Source organism: Tetrao urogallus, assembly GCF_951394365.1.
Source record: "Tetrao urogallus genome assembly, chromosome: 4".
Lineage (NCBI taxonomy): Eukaryota > Metazoa > Chordata > Aves > Galliformes > Phasianidae > Tetrao > Tetrao urogallus.
Genome location: NC_136817.1, coordinates 37393208 through 37418068, shown reverse-complemented (window position 1 = coordinate 37418068; position 24861 = coordinate 37393208). Strand labels below are relative to the sequence as shown.

General features: G+C 42.9%; 1 protein-coding gene across 1 annotated transcript; it reads left to right on the top strand.

Moving 5' to 3' along the window:
• Nucleotides 1-13123: 13123 nt before the first annotated feature.
• FAM241A (family with sequence similarity 241 member A) lies at nucleotides 13124-24214 on the top strand (the record flags this gene model as incomplete). The annotated part of the gene is made up of 2 exons (XM_079534540.1): nucleotides 13124-13222; nucleotides 23969-24214. The coding sequence occupies 2 exons, from the start codon at nucleotides 13124-13126 to the stop codon at nucleotides 24212-24214; spliced, it is 345 nt and encodes a 114-aa protein (XP_079390666.1).
• Between the last annotated feature and the right edge of the window lie 647 nt (nucleotides 24215-24861).

Below are 24861 nucleotides of genomic sequence, written 5' to 3'. Positions count from 1 at the left end.
AGCAAATGTACACAGCTTTACAGGAGGGAGCCCTGCAAAAGGCCATAGGGATGACTAGGGGTGTAGAGCTTGTTTTCTTGGAGGAGAAGCTGCAAGAGCTGGGACTGTTTAGTGTGGAGAAGGGAAGGCTCAGAGGAATCTTACCAATGTGTATAAATGCCTGATAGAAGGGAAGGCTCACTCATAGGGCAAGAGGCAATGGTTGCAAATGAGAACATAACAAAACATAATATTCTATCTGAACACAAGAAGAAAGCTTTTTTACTGTGAGGGTGATCAAGCACTGGCACTGGCTATGCAGAGAAACCGTGGAGTCTCCAACCTTGAAGATACTCAAAATCCAACTGGTTATACTCCTGGGCAACCCAGTGTAGATGACCCAACTCAAAGTGGAGTCCCCAGAGAGGTGGACTAGACAATCTCCAGGGGTCTTTTCCAACCTCAAAAGTTCTATGATTCTGTGAAAAGAGAAACTTATGCCAATCATTCCAGTTCAGCTCCAGTGGAGGAAAGATAGCAAAGTGAAGAAGTTGATCACATTGTAGTTCTTTAAGGTAATTAAGACTGCACAATACAAAACGTGTGTTTCTGAGTCTTACTAATCACAAACAGATAAGGGAAAAGATTGGGTTTCTATGTACCCTTGTCTGTGTGGTGAGTTGGCCTTAAACACTGCACTTAACCTATTGTGAAATCATTATAAGAATGTTGATTTGATAAGAAGTATGAAAATATCTATTAGAAAAATTCTTATAGAGCTGGTGTGTATTTTGAAGCTTGCTACACAATGAATACAAAACCACCAGTTACTTTTACATGACTTAATCTTATACTACCGCCTAGTGGCTAACATCTAAATAAGCCTCTGAAAACTTCAATCTATTTTATATATATGAATACACATATAGTAATTAAGTGTTGCAATATTTTGAATTCATTTTTAGAAATAATATTATGTATATCATATGTCCACACATTAACAATCATGCCCAGTATAGTGAAAAGCAGAGAAATTTCTGTGACGGACACTAACATTCGTGTTGAGTTCTACTAGAGATTGAGTGCAATCTTAATGTCAACAGGATATCCATTTTAATTTGGCTATGGTTTGAGTTAGAACTATTTCAAAAAATAGCTGTAGAGACGGACTTCAGCCATCATGTTTAGAACATCATGTTGTTTCTCATGGCTAGAAACCTCTCTGAGGTAGATTGTGTTATAAATGTCCAGCTTTGTGTTTCTACCTCCAAAGCTATTATAGTTCAAACATTCATAAGGATGGTGATGAATAGAGATTATGAAATGGGAAACAGCCATAAGCAGCAGCATAGGAAGTTCTGCACAAATGTGCACAAGAACTTCTTTACAGTGAGGGTGACGGAGCACTGGAACAGGCTGCCCAGGGAGGTGGTGGAGTCTCCTTCTCTGGAGATGTTCAAGACCTGCCTGGATGCCTACCTGTGCAACCTGCTGTAGGGAACCTGCTTTGGCAGGGGGTTGGACTCGATGATCTCTGGAGGTCCCTTCCAACCCCTACAATTCTGTGATTATGTGATTATCTTATTCACTGTAACAGATCCAGATATGCTAAGCTCTCAGACACCTATTTCCTATTTGATGTCCTAGTTCATATACCCAGCTAAGTTCACAAATTCAAGCCCACGTGTACATCAACCTTGAACAAGTCTAAATTATACAGAAATTCCAGGTTCCACAGTTTCCTCCAAACCCCATTCTAGCAGCAATATATAAATTAGCTTAGAGGAAAACAGCAGCTGACAGGAACAATAACTGCTAGGAAGAAAGGCTTCCTCTTCAGGAAGATGAATTTCCAGCTCCTTACACTACATGGCTTTTAATTCGTGGCATTTTGTATGCCTGCTACAAAACTTGTTCCTCCTACTGCACCTATCAGCATTCTTCATCACTGTGGGAGTTACAGCAGATAAAATAATAGATGTGCACCTGGACTACTTCTAAAAATAAACAAACAAACAAATAAATAAAACCATATCTACGTGTAGACAGATAAAATTCGTTTGGGTCTGGTCACTAGAGGCTTCTGTATCTTAGGTCTTTCCGGAAGGAGAAAGTGTATTGCCTGGTTAGGTGGAGCAGGAAAAAAAAGGCAATTTAATTTTGTCCACCAGGTGGCACTTCGCTATAAGGCCTTTATGTTTAAAAGGTCATCTGGAAGAACTTAAGTTATGATTATATGAGGTGTAAACAGTTATTGAGCGAGGATCAGTCTATTTCTGGAAATACCCAGATCTCTTCTGGGAATGTGATTTTGATCTTAATGGAGGGAATGGGATTTTTGTCACTGACTTAAAAGTAACTTGGCCTCAATTAGGTGAAAGCTTTAGGGAAATAGAATCTATTTGCACTGTGTAGGACAGTTGACTTTTTTCCCTCTAACTCATTTGTTAGTGCTAGTGAGTGACTCAAATCTAATGCAGCAGAGAAAGGGAAAGAGAGTGGCACAAAATCAGAACACTGGACACTGAACAAGCCAAACAGGTGATACAATTTATTCTCGATGAGCTTCCTACACTTAGAGAAAACTTTTCAGTAGATGACTCGTAAACTTTTATTTTGATATAATCTTAATCCAACACACGTGTTGTCTGGTGTTCCTTTTCCACCACACTAGCTGGAAGTTAGGCTGCACACATCAATATATTGTAAAGATGTTAGTGTAGATGAAAAAAAATCTCTAGTGGGGGCATCACAGTTTAAGTTTGGAAAATGTCATTTTAACAGTCATCCATGCAAAAACTGTAGTTTGCCGTTGTTTTAAATGCTTGATTGTCAACCGGATATCCATTTTAATTTTGCATGAATATGTGTGAGTGTGTCTAGCTAAGTGTAGCAACATAAGGTCTAGCTGATGTACAGTATATTGATGGAAACTGAAACCCAGTGGAACAGATCCACCTCTTGTGGCAGCATTCAGTGCACTCCACCATCCCCAGCTGATGCACTCCTGAAATACTGGCCACATTGCTAGAGCCTTTCCATCCTTCTTCTCTTCCAGCAGCAGCTCTCTGAAAGTAATGGCTTTCCCAGAAGCCAAACACTGAGATCACAGAGAAGCTCTGCCAAATCCTTTGTGCTAGGAAAGATCTCTGACATACTCAGTTGGTGGTTAGAGAATAGCACACTGCTGACATGGAATTGGAGAAGAGGTTTCACTCCCAGTCCTGCCATCCGACATTTTGGCTTTGTTTTTCGGTTCATTTGCATCAAGGGTTTAGAGCCATTTGGTGCTGTCATACTGTTTACTTTTTCAGGCTTCTAAAAGGCTGCTGAAAGCATCTCTGTGTACATTATTTCTATCTTCTTTATGCAGAGCATGAATAATTATTGAACGTTTCCTGAACCCTGGCAAGTGTTGTTCTGCTGTAAAAGTGGGTTTTAATATCAGTAGTAAGTGAGCTGGAAAAAGGCTTCAGGTAGACAAGAATACACACAAGAAAATAGTATTTGAGACATCTAGTTCTCTTAGAAATTACCCTTGTCAACACACAAAACTGATATAAAAGTCCAATTTATTTCAACCAGTTTCTTATTGTCAGTGAAGTGTTTCCAAGGCATTTGCTTAAATCTTAAATCTTAAATGACTGCACAAGGAGGTGCAGTCATGTGCTGATCTACGCTATGCGGTAGGAATCTGCCTGACCCTGTGATGTCACTGGAAGCAGGCACTGAGCTGGAAATGATAGGTTAAATCAGTGTCCAGTTGTAGAAATTAGCAACTCAAGCAATAAGCGATTCCCAGAAGCAAAACAGCATGCTTAAATTACACTGCTGCTGTTGCTCAGCTGAGACACTTCCCTCATGGTCTCATGATAAGTTTTAGCTGAGCTGTTAAACACACATACATAACTGAAAAGTTGCACTCTTAAAATTTCCCATCTGCTATGCCTTAGAACCTCAAGATGTAGCTGTAATGTTCTGATTTTCTGGCCACGCTGAAAGTACTTGAGGGTCTCTGCAGAGGACATTGTGCACCTCAGGGGAGCACCTCCTGATGGAAAAATTTCTGCAGGGGAACATTTTCTTTCCAATCATCTCCACTCCCTTCATACCTCCCATTCTGCTAGTTCCACCCTTGTTCTTCTCCCTCAACACAGAATTATTACTGAAATGCTTTACAAAAGGAATTAAAGAGGAAAATTTTTTTACCTACACCTAATTCATTCTAAAACATACTACAGAAACTGAGGATAAGACTGTACATTATCATTGGGCCACAGTGACCAAAAGTAGGACAGTAACTATTTTTGCTCTTATTTTAGTTCTCTTTCTCCTTGTACTTTTCATATGCCAAAGAACTTTGTCCCTGGAAAGGGATCTGACTGCTGCAGAACACCAAACAAATTTCTGATACATGAAAAGGAAAAGCAATGAAATTTTTGAGAATTTTATGATTTATCCCCAAAAAGGAAAAAGAAAAAAAAAGAGGCAGACCTAAGGAAGTGCTCTTACGGAGACAGGAAGGAGAGGTGACAAAAGAGAGTAAGGATGAGGTTAAGTCAGACATGCAGAAAGAGCACTTTAATGTGATGAGACTCAGGCATCCTCTTGAAGTTTGGGGGCCCATTTGGTGCCAGGCTCTTGACCCAGGATCTCAGCGGAACAACACTGCTAATGAGCCACAGACAGATCTCCCTGATACACTGTTCCAGGTACAGACATTCCCTTCCAGACTGCAGCTCAAAGGGAGGAGATCAGTGAACGCTCTTGGTTCACCCTTCAGCCCTGAAAGTGCAAATGACGATGTCTTTTCCCACATCCTTCATCGAAAGGCAAAGGCTAAAAGCAAAGTTGAAGCCTACACACATTTCTTACAAGTCTATAGGTATGACTTCGAACTCAATACACTTGTAATCCCTATAATGTCTATATTTTTGGCTGCTTTGATCAGTTAAAGGTTTTCTTACAATGAGATGCATTATTTGACTGCCATTTTGAAAGGATTCATTGGTGTATCATATAATGACACATGTACCACAGACATAGCTAAACGATTGCATAAAACAGTGAAAACCACAGTTAAAGTTCAGGGCAGCTTTTTAGCATGATCTTATACTGTGATCTGCAGGAGTGCTTCTCTACAGAATGCTAAATATTTCAGCTGACAGCAAGATAAGACAATCAGATAGGAAAAACAGTGAATTCTAATTGAAAGCTAAGGATTGTAAAAACTTGATGACAATCTCAAAGCGAAGGAAGGAGGCTGCAGAGAAACTGATTTGAGCAAGTAATTTGAATTTAAACAGGGTTCAGTTTAATTTCACAGTACTTCTCTTTCCAAATGTAAAGATCAGAAGCTTTACTAGATAATGTATTTGGGAACATTTCAGCATAGGCATTTCTTAAAATTTCTGACATTTCCTTTTAAAAATAATTCTAAAATAAAGGACATTTTGCTTTAGGCAGTCAAGTTTTGCTGCTTTGGATCAACAAAAGTTCCCCTTATTTTGCATGGTGATACCATCCATCGTACAACAGCGACGAAACTGACAGGGAATTTCTACAGTCATTGCTGAGGTTCCATTTGTAGCCTTGCAGGCAGAGTAGCACTTTTCAAATAATCAGTTGCAGTGTAAAATGGACTGTAATATCACATTAGGCTTGTGTCACATCTAGTGGTTTCTAGTGCTAATTGTACTAAGGGCAGGGTACAGAAGGAAAAACTACAGGGTATTAAATGTGCCCAACGTCATCATACACTTTAAACAAAATGTTGAATTAACACCCAGGACATGGGTTTGACAGCTTGCCTCCTTCTTGACTAGATGTATTAACTTAATGAGCTTCCATCTCTTAAAATTACCTGCCCTAATTAATTAATTGTCTAAACAACTATTGGAACACATTTGGTCAGCAAGGCCAATCTGAAGGGTTGGTCTCCATGAGAGTTGGCTGGAATAAACTGTCTTATTCTGAATGTTCCAGGTTAGCTGACCAGAGTGGAAAATACAATCTTAAAAAAAATAAAGTTACTTTACTCCAATACTGTTATGTTCTGACGCATTTGAGAATCAAAACCTATGTAGTTTTAGTCATCAACAAGGGAGGAATAAGGACATCAAAAAGAAAATGAAACTTAACTGTTAGAAAAGCTTTTCAATACCTTTCTATTTCATTGATTTTCCCCTTGGAATTATTCATTTTCTTTCATCTTGCTCTCCTCTTTTCATTTTTTAATAAGCAAAACTGACATTGGAGTGCTGGAGCAGTCATACTATTCTTTAGCAGCAATAAATTTGCTCCATTCTCTTTGAATGTCTCCCCTGAATATGAAGTACAAAAAAATCTGAAAAGGCAGAAAATCCTGGGGTACTTCACAAGTTAGAAGGGTCCCATTCATTTATCAGAAACTTCATCAGCTACTCATCATCAGAAGATAGATAAGTTATCTGGGCACTGTAACATTTTCATTGTACCTAAGCACAAACACTAGTGGAGCCAAATCATGATCTCTGAGTTGCTTTGCAGTGGTTTAACCTGGCTGCTAGCTGAGCACAGTGATTCATTCACGTGTATATATGAATGTATATAACAAGTGATGTACAAACAATTGCTCACTACCCCCTGACTGATGCCCAGCTACCCAAACAGTAAAAAAAAGAGAGTTAAACACCCACCCCCTTCAAAACTCCTTCCACACAATGACTGATGGTATGGAATATCCCTTTGGCCAGTTTGTCAGCTGTCCCAGTTCTGTTCCTCAACACTAATGTAGAAGAAAAAAACAAAGTTTAACAAAAAAAAGAGGCATTTCAATGCAGAATTTATGCAGTATTCTCTATATCAGAATAGATAATATTTAAGCCAATTTGCTTAGGAGATGAGGAACAGAAGGGTTGATAGCCGTTAAGAACTCAATTATTTGGAATTTGCTTGTTGGTGTTTTTCTGGGGGCGGGGGGAATTCCTTCACATTTCTGAGTTTCTCCTTTCCTGCTTACTGTGTTTGTCTTTTGTTGCCCCAAGGAGAAATTGCAGTAGCAATAGTTACTTCTTTACATTTCTTTAATTAAATTCTGGAAAGCAGCAGATGCTTACATTTGCAATCTCTATAACCCTCAGTAAAGCACAAAGGAGTTAATCATACAGTAGGAGTTAGTTTACTTTGAATCCAGGCTGTAGCAGTGTTAATTATGTCTTGCAATTTAGATGAAATGTAGCTTGCCATCAGAATGTGTGTAACATTGTCCTGCATAGTTTTTTCATTCCAGTAGAAAATTCTGAAATTTTAGTTCTCTGCAGATGAAATTATTAAAGACTTGACCTGTAATAGTGTCTTCTGTTATACTGAAGTACATCACGTAGACAGATAAGGCTTAGAGAAACAGGAGAATTTCTTTGTATTACTTTTAATCTGACTCAAAGGTTATTTATGTGCCCAAATATATGAATATGTACTTCTGGGAATTTTAACAGACGTCTCAGGACACTTTCAAAAACCACAGTGTGAGTTTATCGGCATCCTGAGTTGCCTAAACACTTTGTCACTACAGCTTTCCAATGGTAGTACAGCGTTAATCAAAGCAAATGTTAGGCAGCTGTTGGGCATATACACAAATGCTGGCTGACTTCTTTACCTTTTGCAAAAGAAATTTGATTCCAATAGTCAGTAGTGCAGCTGGGATGCGGATTGCTTCCGGGGTCCATCCTCAGGCTGACAAGATGAGCTTTATCTTTTTGCACTCCACATGTGATTCCTCTGGGAAGGCAGGAACACAGAGCCAGCTCTCTAACCAGGTCCCTCTCAAGGAACCTAGGTACACACTGAAAAGAGATCCTAGTCAGATGGATGTATCCTGCTCAGACTCTGTCCCACAGGATAGCTACCTGATATTCACACGGGTTTGGTCATTGATAAGCTGCAGATCAAGAACTTTATTTAAATGAATGATTTTGCAAGTACTTTTTAAAATCAAATACATTTGAGGAAATCTTGCTATGCTTGGGGACAAATATCAAAGAAGAGAGGTAAAATTCATCACATAAATTACCCGTTATGAATTATTCACAACATTTATCTGGAAATTTAAAATTAGTGCAAGATAAAGATCCTAATTTATTACTCCTTTCCCTGAAGCATGAGAGTATGTGAGAGCTTCACATAATGAAGCTTTGTTAAAACAGGATTTTCTTTAGTTTAAAGCACATCGCTTAGGCCTTTATTAACAACTCACTTGGATGAATTTTATCTGATTTGTAGTTATGTTAATTACAGAAAGTGAAGTTGGAGCCATGTAAACTGAAGTCTTCAGCAAGCATAGCCCTGACTCATCAGGCTTCTCTTGAGTTTCATGCACACACACACACACACACACACACACACACACACACAGCTTTCTAACAGGCTGCTATTGTCAGAAAATAAAATGTCTTTACTGCGGGCAGGGGAAAAAAAAAAAAAAAAGGACCAGCCAAGCTAAAAAAACAGAACACAAATTGTGTGTTTTTCTGTTTGGTCTTTCTCCTGATGTCTGTTGATCTGATCATCCAGGGTACCAGGAAGCATCCTCAATTAAGTACATTCATTCAGGCCATTCCTCTTTTTGCTGTCTACTCATGCTTATATAAATGCACTGCTACTTGCTGGAGAATAATTGGTTGCCACAGTGAATTTTGCTTGCACCTACAGCTCCATCAGGTTGCTCAGAGCAATCTTTGTTGAAGTGCCCATAGCTTAACTACCCCTACCCTCAAAATAATGATAATGTTTCATGTAAACCCAGAGAGATTCTCAATGGATGAGGGGAAGTGGAATTTAAAGCTGAGGATGAGCTCACAGATCCATCATGTGAAGCACTCAGCACCAGTTCCTATCTCCCTGCTCTCGTGCCAAACACCTCAAGCCATTTGTTTCTGTGCCTACGACTCAAAGCACTGTCCTGGTTTAGATTCAAGAAAACTGCTCATGGGACAAAGCTAGAAATGATCACACACCTTTTGTAATACTTGGCTGACAAACTGCCATTCAGAGAAGTGTCTGCTCCATAGCAAGAAAAGCTGGGAGGGCAATGGGCCACCAGGGAAAGCCAGGAGGGCCCTGTGGAACCAGCACGGTTTACACATGGGTTTGTGCTGTAGAGATGAAGCATCGTTTCAGTAGACTGTTAGGCTTATTTTACCTAATAGATAAATTGGGGCAGCAATTTTATTGCTGTTGAACAGGGCAAAAAGGACTGTAAAAAGAAAAGGCTTGTATTACTGAGGAGAGCAGCTAGAAGTATGAGATCTCTGTGTGACACCAAGAAGCAAATTGGACTCATGCATCCAGTGTCCTGCAGTAAACAAATGAATAAATACAATGCTACACTGTCTATCTGTTTTCAAAGTATTTTGGGCCTGCTTGGAGCTTATTTAATGGAAAAATAAATGCTTAGAGAGGGTTCATTGCAAGAAAAAAGAACAAATCTCTTCAAATGATAGCCAAAAAGAAAGGTCATAAATTAAAGCGGAGCTAAGTGAGTGAAGTTAACAAAATAAGGATCAGCTAGTTAAGGGCAAAGCTGCACTGGGATCACTCTGTAACTCTACCAGATATTCAAACCAGGACCTAGATTTTGCTTTCTTCTGTGGGGTTAGTGGAGGTGAATATGGTTGGCACAAGCACACTGTGCAGAAACTCAGGCTGGTTATCAAGGATGATAAATGAACCTAACCTAATAGAATGAAATCAAAAGGGGAAAAATTAGATTTGATACCAAGAGAGGAGCTTTTTGTCAGATTTTTTAAGGTGAAATATGTGAAATAATACGTAAGATAAATGGCACAACGCACTTGGGACATTAAAAAAAATCAGACTGCTGAATGCATTTGCAAAGGTACAGCAGAAAACCACCTCTGATGCCTGAGAATATTCCAGGTGACCTTTTGCGATAGCTCTTGCCCATTAATGTCTTGTTTCTCCTTCTGATCCCCCATATATGAGTCCACATAAATTTTGCTTTGGCCCTCAAGTGAGATTGCATGATATATTTCAACAGCTGGAGAATAGGGATTGCTAATGGGGGCTGATCTTCAGCGTTCCTTTATCATTATTCATGGAAGAAAAAGGAACCAAATTAATGGTTTCATTTCATTTTCATTCAGTATACTCTAATATATTTTCATGTTTTGAATTCCAATTTCTCCCAGTTCACATTGTAGCCTGTATTGGAAAAGCCATTTCTTGTGTTTCTTAATATGCTTTAAGGATCTAAGGAAATTACAGAATTTAGCAGCTTTACTTCAGAAATCCATGTAAGAGCTACAATGACCACCATAAGCTGCATGGTCATACTGGACAAATTGTTTGAGAGTTTAGGGAATTTACTTATATTAACATCTGGAATATAAAGTAGATAAAACCCATCAGAGAATTGGAAATGTTTCATTTATCAGTAAATCCATTAAACTCTACTAAACCACATTGACCCCTTCCCAGTTATGACAAAAGTTTCCATTACCAAAGGTTTAAAGAACCTCTGTTTTTTCCATGCCTTTTAATATTTAGATGAACTCTGGAGTTTCAAAAGATTCGGGATTAAACTCTGCACTCAGCAATCTGACTGAATCTCATATTGAATTCAGTTTGGTCTGTTAGTTGCATATAAAATAAAGAAAGAATAAAAGGTAGGTTGTTTGATTTTGTTTTTTTCCTGAGTCCTTAACTACATACTTATTGCAGAAAGTCAGCCAGGCTGATAAGAAATGGCAGACTGCGGGCAGGTACAAACTTGGCTCTTCCCCTGTCCCAGTCCTTTCTGAGACTCCTTTCAGGGGTTGTTTAGTGTTAACATGGCCTCAAAGGCTCAGCTGGGTTGGAGCAGATGCAGGATATGCCACTTGCAAAGCTGTTCAATCAGTTAGGACACAAAACACGATTTTAGGTTGGTTAAAGGTGTTCGTGCTAGTCCACAGAGCCAACCCATCAATAAGTGTTGGCCTGTTGGAACCAGCAAGGTGTCTCACATTTCTGTGTTACACAGCTATGCCCTTTTCAATCTAGAGCACTGATTTTGGTTGCATCGCATCATCAAACCACTGACCCAGGCTTCATAGAATCATAGAATCATAGAATGGCTTAGGTTAGAAGGGATCTCAAGGATCCAACCCTCCTGCCACATGCAGTGCCACCAACCTCCATTTCTAATACTAGACCGGAGTTTCATCTTGGCTTTTGTGCTCCAGAGAAGGAGTGGGATGGGAAAGCCCTGAGGGCCCAGCAGCTGAGATCCCACAGAGCAGTTCGCTGCCTCAGCCCTGGCAGTCTGCAGGGGCACGAATGAATGCCGGGGAGATGGACAAGGGAAAAGAGTGCAGGATGAAATGGATGCATTGTGCCAGGTCTCCTGGCCCTTGGGCAACTAACCCAGTGTAAGCACTCTGTTCTGTCTGCATGTGATCTCCCAGTAGCACGTCTTTCCTCAGTGCCTTTGATCCGGCTGCTGAAATACCGCCCCCGATGTCAGCGTGGCACTTGGCCCCAGGATTTCTTTGAACCCTGGAAGCCAGAAGAACGCTCTCCAGAAGTATCCCTACAGCACAGTATTCTTTGCCAGGCAACTACTATGGCTGCAGCCAGAAAGCACAAACCTGGCTAGAGCTGTTACCACCACTGTGATCTGGAGAAGTGTTTCAGAAAGGCTGGTGTAGTTGGCCTGGTTTGCTTGGCCTAGGTCTGAGCAAAGCTGCAGCACTCAGTCTTCCTCCTACTGAACATCACATTTTTCCAGAAATCCCATGAACTACAAATTTTCTCAGGATATTCTGACTCTCTCTAGTGACCTCCAACTGATAAACAGTTGGTTAAAAGGATCCTTCTTCACCCCTTTGGAGATGTTCTGATGTATTTCTGACATGGAAAATAATGGGATATTCTTCAGAATCTACCCTTCAACTTGCATGTCTGCAACTTATTTGGGCCCACTGGCACAGGCTGCCTAGGGCAGTGGAGTCACCATCCCAGGAGTTGTTCAAGAATGGTGTAGATGTGGCACTGAGGGACATGGTTAGTGGGCACGGTGAGGGTGGGCTGGCTTTGGATGCAATGAACTTTATGGTCTTTTTCAACCTAACTGATTCTATTGACCCTAGATAGCTATTGCTCATCAGTAAAATCACACTGGAATTTATGCTGGCATTTTCTGAGACAGATAGTGGGAGAAGGCTCCATCGGCTGGGAGTCAAGGGGCTTGGAGACTGGGAAACATCACTCGGTGATCTGTGGTGGCCCTGTCTGGAGAAGGAGCAAAAGGGGCAGGGGTAATGGCACCAGCACCACTGTGTGCCTGCTGGGCCTGTCCACCCCGGGGCCTGCCAGTGGGTTGGTCTAGACATGGGCCCGCACTTTGAGGAAACGTGCTCGCTGTTAGTCCAAAGGTGTGACGGCTCCGCAACTGGCAGGGTGCTTCTCTGCGGTGGTTTTCGGTTTGCTGCAGCTACTGCTGTTCGATAACGGCAGGAAAAGCAAAAACGTGGGTGGAGTGCAGACTAACAGCAGCGAGATCCGCACCCATCTAATAGAAAGTCGGACCAAATTCATACAAACGCTCCATTTCCACCGAACCCAGCTGTCACGCAGCGCCTCAGCTAACGGCTCATGGGAACGGAGCCCAGCCCTGCAGCCACGGCGCTGGGCCGTCACCAGGAGCAGCCACAGGTGCCCAGGCGCTGCAGAGGCAGGGACACGGCGGGCCGCACCCGCTGCCTCCTCCCCTGGGCCCCACTCCGGGCTCCAGGAGCGGGCTGGAACCAACGTTCCGGTAGCGCCCGGCATTCCCAGGGCGTGCTCGCGGCTCTCAGCGCTCGGGCTTCGCGTTTGCTGCAGCGCAGCGCGGCGCGGCTCTCGGCAGGGAGCGCCGACCTCGGCGGGACCGCAGCCCAGCGCCCCCTCACCGCCGCGGGGCAGCGACTTGGCCCTGCCCGGGCGGCCGCCCCAGGGCCCCGCGCCGAGCCACGCCCCGCCGCGAGGAGGAGCCGCCGCCGGCCGGGAGCGTGCGGCTCCGCTCGGCGCTGCGGGAGGAAGCGGCGCTCCCTCCTCCTTCTCCGCCGCCGCCGCCGCCACCCCGGCGGGGCTCCCGCTAGCGGCCGCCCCCGCCGCCCGAGGAGCCATGGGCTCGGCGGCCGAGCTGCTGCCGCCGCCCGGGGACTCGCGCGAGCGGGAGGCGGGGGCGGCGCCCGTCCGGTACCGGCGGAGCCCGGAGGAGCAGGTCGGTGCCGCGGAACGGGGGCGGCTGGGGCCAGCGGGAGGGAAGGGCCGGGCCGAGGCTGTCCCGAGCGGAGGGAGCGCGGCGCGGGGCGGGGTGCCGCTCAGTTAGCGATCGGTTTGTGAGGCAGCCTCCGCGTTGTGTAAGCGGAGAATCAGTTCTCTGGAGTTTCCGCAGCCGTGCCCGCGGCTCCCTCGGCGCGCCGTGCCGGCTTTGCTCTCGGTTAACGTGCTGTCGGGAAGCTGACCCGCAGCCAAACGGCCGTGCGGGGCCCTCGGGGCCGTCCAAGCCCAGACACCGCGCGGCACAGCGGGGCCGCCCCGCGTCCCGCACCGGGAGCGAGCTGGGAGCAGTGGGCGCTGTCGCCGTCCCTGGTAACTGGGCGCCCCGCAGGAGCGTGCCGCTGTTTCGCTGCCGTATTGTACGGAATGTATTGTAACTATGGGAGAAATTGATCGTTTCGAGCTCGCCTCGCCTCTCCTCGGCACGCGCGTCGGCGGCGTGCCGGCAGCGGGCCGTTCCCTTCGGGCGCGGGCGGAGCCGCGTGCCTTCCCCGTTGCTGGTGGCGGAGAGGCTCTCCCCGGCGGTGCGCGTGGCTGCCTGGCTGTAGCACGGGCTGCTCGCTGTTCGGACAGTGGCGCCGTGCCTGATGCCCCTTCATGGAGCCCTTGGTGAGAAATATACTTCTGTTTAATGCCTAAGTGTAGTGATCCACTGTGAATCTCTTGAGAAGGGCAACGAAAGAGAAATGTACTGTAGCTGAGATCCACACAGGGGCAAGGTGAGCCACCAGAGCACATCCCAAACTGATGTTCAGCCAGTTTCATTTAGTTTGTTAATTGTTTCTGTAGAAAATTCATGTAAAAAACTTATGCTTGCTCTGAACTAGAAAGCTGGCAGCAGCTGAATGTATGGCAGCACACCTGTGTGACCTCACGGCCAGCAGTCTGGTGCTCCTGAAAGACACTGGGCTTCGTGGATTCCTCTGGTGACTGCTGTGAGTCTGTCTCTGCTGTGACGGCTGTGAGTCTGTCTCCAAGCCCTTCACTGGGGAAATGGAGCAAGCAGGTCACATACCCAGCATGGGAGCGAGCTGGCTGCAGCTCCTTGCAATACAGGACAGTTAGGATGTAAATAAATAATATATGCACCCTTTAGTATCTTTTTAAAAATAAGAATAACCTTTGGGGAGTCTATTTTTGAAATGCCAAACACTCTGGATTTGATACTGCATTGAAGATGGAGACAGTAAGGTCAGCATGGACCTGTGTAATGAAGTCTGAGAGGTAGATTTCTGGAAGAACAGAAGGATGTGTTACTAAATGTAGAGCACAGCCTGTTGAACTCATTATTGCAGTAGGCTATAAAATTACCTACCTCGGTGATTAGATTTAGAAGCTGAACAGGACGGTGATGTGATTAATATTCTCTGTGGGTTTGCGTGCAAAGATGAGGAGGGTTACCTGTATGGTAGTCTTTGAAGCACTGAAGAACTGGGGTCATGGTCTTCTATTTTTTTACTGCTGCGGGTATAATTATCTTGTAAGCCTTATTGGGTTAAAGCACAAAGTAAGAGTAGGCAGGTGAAGTACGTGTAAGTGTGTAGTAATGAAAGATGAGGCAGAAGCCCTGAGATAAGAGGGTACAGCGGTGTCAGCCAGGAGGTGAGAGGGCCTTGTGGCCCCCATGTGAAGGTGAAGAAGCTGTGGGAGATGCAGTGCACAGCCTCACACTGTTTCTAGGTGCAGTTGTGAAAGGGGCTTCCAAAAAGCTGCTTACTATGCAGGTAAATTATGAGAATTATGTTCAATGAGCAGAAGGAATGGGGGTAGATTGCTTATGTAGGCTGTAATGGCTTTACTCTCTTGTAATCAAAGTGTAAGGCAATGGCAGAATTCCATGTTGCTTTGCTGAAGGCAGGATTTCCACCTCAAATTGGTTGAAGATAAACAGAATCCAAAGTGTTGTTAGACAGTTGAACTAAAACCATCATTCCCTCCTAGAAGATGCCTAAATGTGGAGTTAATATGTGATACGTTTGTCCACAGGTAGATAAATTAGCTTAGACTAACAGGTCACCTTATTAACCCGAGTTTCTAACCTTTTTGAATGTTTTATTGTAATTTTGAGTAGCATTTTATCTCTATAAATGGAGTATTTTATATTGTAATAGGTGGATTCAGATCTAGAGGGGCTATTCAGTGGCCTTTCAGTACTTGAAGCTTACAAGAAGGAAAGGGAGCAACTTTTTATACAGTCTGACAGTGATAGGACAAGGGAGAATGGCTTTAACTAAAAGAGAAGAGATTCAGCTTAGATGTTAGGAAGAAGATTTTCACTCGGGGTGGTGAAGTGCTGGCACTGCTGCTCAGAGAGGCTGTGGGTGCCCCATCCCTGGAGGTGTTCAGGACCAGGTGGGATGAGGCCTTGGGCAGCCTGACCTGGTGGGGGTTGGAACTGGGTCATCCAGTTGGAGGCTTAGGAGAAAGTACCTTGCAACCTAAGCTATTCTGTGATTCCATTTTAAATGGTTTTTGGTGTTTCCCATTGAGAATTATTTTAAAGGAAATACAGATGTCTTAGCTGGAGGTTTTCAAATCCTGATATTTTTTTTTACTATGTTTCCAACATGCTGTATCACTAATGTTTCTACAGCATGGAAAGAAAGAGCAGAAACTGTTGAAAGGATGCTTTCAACAGCTTCATGGTCTCTCATGTAAATGCTGTGTTGTTCATGGGACTGTATAATTTTAGTCATAAGTCAGTAGGGGCCAAGAATGTTTTAAATACACTAGTATGCACAGAAACTGTGGCACCTAGGGCTAGAAACTTATTTCTACTTTATTCTATGCTGAGTTAATCTGAAAATTGTAGGCTTCTCCTGCTTGTTGCAGGAGGCTGTTGGGATTTGTTTCTGAACTGAAAAGAACAATACCTGGCTGGATGGCATAATCCAAAATTTGTTCTGGATCTACTAACACCTTAACTTTACTGTAAAGATTCCTAACAGTGTACTAATATCTTATAAAGACTTTCTAAAAGGCATTATCACAGAATCATGGAATGGCTTGGGTTGTAAGGGACTGCAAGGATCCTCACATTCCAACCCCCCACCAAAGTGAGTTTTCTGTGAGTTGACAGAGTTTTAAGAAGAAATTAAAATAAGTAAAACCTTCAGACATAGCTGTAGCGCATACAAGAGATAGCATAGTATGCCCTGCTTTTATAATATAGAGATCCTCCTTGCACAAAGACAGAAATGTACAGAAACTTATTCTTCCTACGAGGAAGGATTAACCATTGCTGCTCTGCAGCATGTTAGAGGGTTATTACCATGCTGAACATACTGGGGGTTGTACTTTTTGTTTTGGCTTCAGCTGACCATTTTTAGTGGGGAAACTTATCCTGAGGAAATTAGGTGTTGAGGTTGTAAGAAAAAGACTGATTGGAAATGACTTTTGGTCTGATCTCTGGGTAAGATTATAGCACGGTGGGGATCAAGGTACAGGAACAGCAGCAGATTAATTCCTCGTGTTTTAACATAGGCTTATTTTTTGTTTTCCACTTCCTTCTGTGCTGGGACTGCAATATGGTTTATCAGCTAAAGGCTGTATTGCGTTTGGAGTTTTATCTGCTCTGCACATGCTGAAGTTCATTGCCTAGAAAAGCCTTTTCATCTCCCTGACACACAGCTGCTCCTGGTGGGCAGAAGTTTGTTGCGGCAACCGTTGATCCTAATCTTCAGTTGCCATGAAAGCTGAATAAAGCTAATACATTGCTGTTGACTTTCTTATGTTGTTCCTTGTTTCTATAGCAACATCTCGGTTCTGTTTTATAAGCAGTGATGTCTAAATTCTTGCTGTGAAATAAATGTTAACTCAATCTTCATTTTGCAGGTTTTCATTGTAAGTCTTTGTTTAAGAATGGCACTTCTGTTGATAGCTATTGTAAAGTAGTTTGGGTAGTAGTAAAGTATTGTAGAGTCATTTTATTCCACGCTTTTTGATTTTGCTATTTACTTTTTTTTCCTCCCCAGAGGGAAAAAAATGAACTTTTAATCACCTTTTCATCTGGAAGTGATGTATGACTGTCTTTTCCTCTTTTTCTAATCTATCAATCCTTTAATATTTAAATATCAGATTAAAGTTAGCCTGCAGAAATGAATCTGGTTGATGTTCTGCAGGCAGTTTAAATAAGTTTGTTTCTTAACAGCATGTTGGCTGAGTATCAAGATCTTTTTACCACTTAGTTACAGGGCCAAATGCTAGACTTTGGTTTCATGCTAGCAAGTAATGCAAACAAATACCATTCTCTTCCTGCTACAGTAGAAGAGGAAGAAAATCAGATTTCTAGTGAACCTATTTGCTCTTCTTGAGCACATTAAAGTTTGTCTGTGGCTATACACTGCACAATCAGCTGTCTGAATACAAGGAAAATTGGGGATGTTGTGCCTCCTGATCTCTGTTACCTGGTATGTGCAGATGTGCACAATGGTTGTACCAAACAGAAGCTGGTCTCTTGTTTTGGAGGGGAAGGGAGCTTGTGGCTTCTTTTGGCATGGTTTCTGTCACCTGCCTGCTTTCTTCTCTTATTCTTTTGATTGAGCTCAAAGTGTTTTCAGTTTTAGTTCGCATCCTCTAAAAGAGATGACTTTGTGAGGCTGCCTTCCAAACGTCAGTATCTAGCTTTCAAAAATACTGGAGTATGTTTTTCATTAAGTACCCATGTTGCTGAAGTCACATCTTAGTGGCTTTTTGGCATTGAAGTACACGTGGGCTTCAGCTATCAGGTACGCCACCTGTCCCTTGGAGTAAAAAATAACCATGAGTGAAGTAAAGTAGATAATGAGCATTTAAATACTGAAGAAAAAATTCCTTATGTTAAAAAAAAAAAAAAGTGCAGGCATAGAATCATTAAGGTTGGAAAGGGCCTCTAAGATCATCTAGTCCAATCCATCATGAACCCATCTCCATCATGCATGTAGGTGATGCCACTGTGTTTCTCAGTTACAAGTGTTTTAACGTTTCATTTTAAAGTTGTTAATCACATTTGTTATTAAACTCAAGAAGAGATTCAACAAAAAAAATATATATACCTTAAACATGCAGTTTCCTTTTTTTTTTTATAACAGCAGATGTCACCAACTGCCATTTGAAGCATGTTAGAAATAATTTGGAGACACTGCTGCTTCTGTGGTTGAGGTAGACTTTATGGAGTCCTTTTTCTGTCTCCTTTCCTTCTTCCCCACCAGCCCAGCAGGGTTTTTCCTAACTGTAAAATCACCAGCTTCTAGTGGGCGTGAAATCACCCACAGCACATGGAGAGCAGTTACTTTCCCAGTCCATCAGACTTCTTTATCTTTCATTGTTGGAGATCATGTTTGCTCAACACTCTTTGAAGCAGCATAGAGGAGCTGGTAGATTTGTGCTCAGCCTGGTGTTGTTGCAAAGAGCAAAAGAGTATTAGGATTTCTCACGTTTATTAAAAAAAAAAAAAGTGAAAAGTAGGATGAGGGATGTTGGCTGGTTTGTTTTGAATGAAGTTGTATCCTCAGAGTAATTGAATTAAAGAAAAAAAATTCTTTAGGTGAAACAGATTATTTATGTTTGCCCACTCCATCCTGCTACAGAACAAGGGCTGCTGAGCTTTGTCCAATTATTTAAGTCAATTACTTAGGATTTTATTGCACACACGCATACATATACGTGCACCACACTAAACAAACTATCTCAAGGTCTTTATGAAAAAAGTGGGCTGTGCTGCTGCTTCAGCAGGTGAAATACTAGGAAGACAGGATGTAACTCGAATAGTTGCTCTTGTCACAGGGCAGTACTGAAGTTGTAAGGGTGAGAAATATTACAGCCGCTTTGGAGCCATTCAGGTTCTGGCTTTCCATCTAGCTCACTCCTGTCTTTTTCCGGGTGGCCCCATAGCATCTCACTTATCACATTAGCCTGGTGGCAGAGGGCAGGTGATGAAGCTGGCCTCAAGGAGACTGGCAGGAGGCACCAGCATGAGTCACTGCTGTCAGATCACTTTTGTCCCCCCAGGGATAAGCCTGGAGGGACCCAATTGATCCAGCAGGTGGGAGCCTGAGGAGCACACATAGTGGTGCTGGTTTAGATCTGATATGAACTGAGGGTGGGCAGTAAGTCCACTGTGTCCAGAGTACGTGGGATGCTGTATGTGCTGCATGTGGGCAGCTTCTCCGTCACCTGCAGGGGAGAGTGTTGCAGCTGCAGCCCGGCTGCATGCATAGGGAAGGTCCAGGCCCATTCCAGCAGCGTAAGGATGTCTGGGTGCTGTACAGAGGCAAAGCTCATGCTGTCCTTCAGCAAGTTAGTGGTGCTGACTGCAGAAAAGGAGAAATGCTAGCTCTGTAATTCAACGCTCTCTTGGATTAACAGCAGAACTGTGCAGTCACATTGGCAGTGTATGTGCCCCTTCAGATCTGTGTCCTCCACGGTCTCAGAAAGCTGTTCTATACAAGCTGCAAATTTTCTGTGGTAGGAACTGAATGCTCTCAGCATTTTGAGGAAAACAGACCTTGAGCTGAATGCGTTGCGCTTACGTGGTTCAGACAGGGATTGGCCTTAAACAGTTGTGAGAAGCCCAGTGCTACTTTTGTCCTTCTCTCCTAAGGAATAGTATGTGAAGCATTTCCAAGGTGGTTTTTAGGAGGAGGGGTTGTCTTCCATGGGGATCTCTGGTTTCTCTATATTGCCAAAACAGTCTTCCCCCAATGGAGATAAGTTCAAAAACCTGCTGCTGTCAGGGTGGAGTGAGCAGCCTCTGCACGTCCTGTGAGAAGCACAGGCTCCTTGCAAACTGAGGTAGCTGTGGATTTGAGTGAATGTGATTAAATTTTGCCAAAAGCAAAAGCAGTGGTCAGAATACATATAATTTTGTGTGTTGTGGTGATGAGAGACATAACTGGTAAAGCCGCGGCCAGATGTTCATAGGATTCAGAGAGCTGAGCTGACTTCACCTTTTCTGTTGTTTTTAAAGCTTGCCTAGAGAAATATTGACTTACAAGGAAGGTTTTTCTCAGAAGCACTTTAGGGATGTGGGAACTTGTGCTCCGTGTCTGTTCTTCAGAGACTTTTACCTGGGGAAAAATGTGCATTTGCTGGCATCTGCCTCAGGAAGAGATGTAGCAGGTTCTCCTTACAGCATCTAACCTGCAGCCACGTGGCCTTAGCGGCTGGGTACTTTTGGTCACAACCTTTTTCAGAGTTTGGATCTTCAAGTTCTGACTTTTTGCCAATGAACCATGGGACACAATCAGCAAAGGCTTTGCAGATGGAAATATCTCTTTTTGAATAGCTAGGGAGGGAAACTTGGGCACCAAACATCTGAAAAGACAACTCAGTATACGGAGCACTTGGAGATCTGCGGTGGGGGTGCTCAGGATGCAGCCCACGTGCATGCAGCAAGGAGCGTGACAGGACATGGGCACTTCCCCTTTGGTTCTCTGTGAGAACTCTTGCGTTTAGCTGTAAATAATTTAAACTCAAAAATAGAAACCAAGCACCACATGTTTAAAAAGGAGAAAGTGTAAATATTATGCTATTAATTTGAATGTACTAAAGGAATATAAACTGAAGAAGGAACAGGCAGTGAAGTTACATACAGTGGCTGTGCATTTGTGTAAAGAATTTCACTAATGAAACTTGCTTAAGTGGATGGATGGTCCCACTACGTGCAAAATAAAAACACATTTCTATGTTTTCTTGTTATGGCAATGTCTTTCTAGTTGCAGGCTGATTCCATACAAAAAATTAGCTCAATGGAAATTAAGAGTCAGCTGGAAATTGTGCACCAGCTGAAGGCAACCAAATTCTAAAAATGCTTTTGGTAAAGTGCTCTTGGAAGAAAAGGAGCAGTTGTTTGGTTCTGACGATGTGCTGAGGGGTGTTGGCATGCCTGCGTGGCTCTGTGCAGTTTTACTATCTCATTGGAAGTTAATAAGAGAACTCTGAGCTGCCATGTTAATGCTTATTTAACACTTGTTATTAATACTTGTTATCCATCTGGGGTATTGTAATGTTACCGGTGCTTGCCCTGCTGATTCTGCTTTAGTCCCATCTCTGAAGAAACCTGCTTTGTCCAGCCTGTGAAATGATTATGCAGTAGAGAAGAAAACTGTGCTGTCTGTGATTTACAGGCCATCATCTGTTTCCAGTTGCACTTGTTTTGGCAGAGTTGCCTGGAGCAAGGCATACTCGGCCTGAATCAACTGTAGAAGACTTTGAAGTTTTGCAAGTTCCCATTATCTTTCTGAAATCTTTTGTAAGATGTCTAAAGCGTTTGGAAAATAGACTTCACACTTATTTTATAACTAAGCATGTGCTTTTCAGTCTCCTTTCCTAGAAGCAAGCTTTGTTCAATGGCTGTAGGAATTCATGACTCCACCCTTGTTTGAGAAGAAGAGGGTGAGCTGACATCTTCTGAAAACACAGAAAATAAAACCCCAAAGCACTGAAATGACTTTGCCTCTGTACCCTGCTTTAACAGACTCTGCACAAATTGTTGCTGTCGGCTTATCAAATCAGTATGACAAGGCCAGGGAAGTCCCAGATCACCTTGCAGAAGTGAGAGATGCTCTCAGTGTAGGAATGTGCGGTTCTTGGTACAGCAGCTGACCAGGCGACAGGGTGCTGATATAAGCATGCCTGCTGGTGTCCCCACCAGTCCTGTGCTCGGCTCACCCTGTGCCAAGGCTTCTGGCATGTTGAAGAGTGCTGCTCATAACCCCGAGGCAAAGATGGGATTTGTTGTTGCCGTGTTTTTTCCGCTCCTGGTTGCACTGGCTGCTAGCTTGAAGCCTGAGCTACTTCTCAAACAAATGTCATGGGTCTGCAGCTCAGCAGTGGTTCCACTGAGAGCTGCTCTCTGATCCCTCTGCCATCCCATCGGTTTGTGCTCCCCATGGCATCTGAATGCAGGAAGCAAATGTATTTTTCCTTCCCAGCACATCCTTTCTGTTTTCCCTAATTGTTGCAATCAATATACCACTTAGGCTAATCATTTCATGTTTCTGCTCCATCACCCCGCAATCTTCGAGGAAAGAGGAATGAGAGTTCCCATAACACTTGGCTCTCAGGACAGCAAGCATCCTGCCATCTGGACTCTGTTTTGTAAGCCTGAGATTGCCTCTTCCTTTCTTGAAAAAGCTGATATTGAGACACTGGAATTAAAGAGAAATTAATGGTTACTTGAATGATGAGTACAGTTAAAGGCAAAATGCTGAAAGCTGGAGTTTTCATAGCCACTGGGGGAGAAAAATGATCTGTGCTTGAAAAGCAGGTTGAAAAGAGAAGAGGTGGCTGGCTGTCAGCACGTGGAGTAAAATGCTGGAGTTCTCAGGTTAGACTCTTCTGTAGAACCACAATTGAATGCAGTATTCATTACAATTTAGGCTTCTTGTACTGTTCTTGTTTTGGGATTCAGTGCTGAAACTTAAACTAAAATCTTTATGAATATGCAAATAAAAAATTGCCCAAGCACACAAAACTGAGGGACTGTGTGCTGATTTTTTTCTTCGTTTGTTTGTTTTTTTTTATTTTTCAGCATTGTGTGTGGTGGTTTGCCCAAGCTTCAGTCAGCCAGAGGGTTACATATTGTGGCTTTATGTTTAGCTTAGAACAAAATATTAGCTTCCTTTTGTCTTCAGTGTGTGACTTTCTGCAGGAATGGGACTCCATCTATTATTTGCTGCCTGTGAGAGAGCTCAGTGCTGCTGTGGGGTAGAGTTTCTGTTTCTTGCTGAGTCTGTGCCATGTAACCAGGGACACAGTGTGGCATTCATCCTTGAAGACATAATTGAAGTTGCATGTTTGCTTTTGAAAGGAATTGACTAATTGCACATGAGGTTTACAGACAATTTGTTGGATTTATTGATCAGCTGACTGAAATATTGATGAGTAGCTGCTCTTTGTGTTTTCATTGCTGCCTAATGGAAGGATTAGCAAACCCGCATCTTGAAAATGTGCCCAATTTGTTGTACCCAAACATAAGGCAGTCAGGTTTTGTGCAATGGATCTCTGGACAGTGGGGAACTAGAGATGGGATTTCAAGCTCTAATCTGATTAAAATATACATGTTGAATCAATATCTTTGGTGCATGTTTTTTGCAGTGATACTTAACCATGTTATCTTCATCTAAAGATGTTCTTCTGCCTTGGTATGAGTAAGCCCCATGATTTTTCTTTTTGGAAACCCTGCAGAACTTGCTTCCTATACCCTCTTCATCTTTGTACCACCACTTTGTGTTCATATTGCCTTGCTTGCCTTGGATTGGTTTCCATGCCAACATCAAGATGGATGTTTGCCCTCTTCCATATCTAATTCAGTGCCCTTCTGTCAGAGATGATGGTAGCCCTGCAGTTGTATGGTAGTGCAAAGTACTTAATAGTTCATGCTTACTAGTCGTGAATTGTTCCTGTGGTTCTGCAGGTTCTGTGGGAGAGCTGTATGCCCTAGAGTGGAACCTGGAAAGGAGACAGGCTGGCATGCTTTTGTTGTGTTACTTCAAGTGTTCTGAGCGTGGACCTGTGAATCTCATGCTTAACGTTGTACCTGCCTCACCAGTTGTATCACATTTTCAGTTTCTTGACATAAGGAGTGGCTTTTTTGCATGCAAATCTTATTTTTATAAATTAAAATGTTAATCAGGTTGTTCCCATGGATCATACTAATAAGAACTGATAGTACAATGTATTTCTTATTTTTGTCTTCTACCTGTAGGTCCAGCAAGAACAAAGAAACCACGCCACAGAACCTGTAATAGACGATTATAAAAAGATGGGGACACTCTTTGGCGGACTGAACAAAAGCCTTATCAGAATAGGCTTCACGAGGATGTACTTTGGAGAACGGATAGTCGAACCTGTAATCATCATATTCTTCTGGGTTATGCTCTGGTTTGTCGGCTTACAAGCTCTTGGACTGGTTGCTATTCTGTGCCTTGTCATTATTTATGTACAACAGTAAGATTTTATAGATGCCCATTGTTGGATTCTGTATTTTAACACTGTCAATCCACTGCCTCCGTGGATATGGATGATTAAGTAAATGGGTGGCATATCAAAAGTTGCAAGGCTTCGAATTGTTTTTTGCTGAACTTTCAAGATTCGGTGTGAGAGGGACTAAAACTATGAATTTTAAGCAAAGTCAGTAGTCCTACTGTGTCTTAACAGGGCACACATGTTAAAAAACAAACAAACAAACAAAAAAAAACACCTCATCACACAACAACAATAATATACTCTTTTCTACACTCCTGGGGCCTTAGTCCCCCTATTGGCATTTTATTTCTCCTACCCTCCCAGTTCCTGCAGTGTTCTTGTTTTTAATTATGAAAATTTCTTGTCTGGTTTGAAAAGGACACTTGATGTGAGTGTCCTGTTTCATTGTTTGGGGACTGTGTGCTGTTTGTTCTCTGAATCTGCATAATTTCCTAGTTTATTGCCAAAAAGCTAGGTTTACATGAGGGAGGTTTGCTAAGAAACCTTCAGTGATGAGTGCCCTGAAGTGGAGGCAGCTTTGTTCATGTAAAAGCATCTTTGCTTAGTACAGTTTATAGCAGGCTTTTCTCCATGAAGTAAGGAATCCAGAAAACTGCTTGTATACTAATGCTG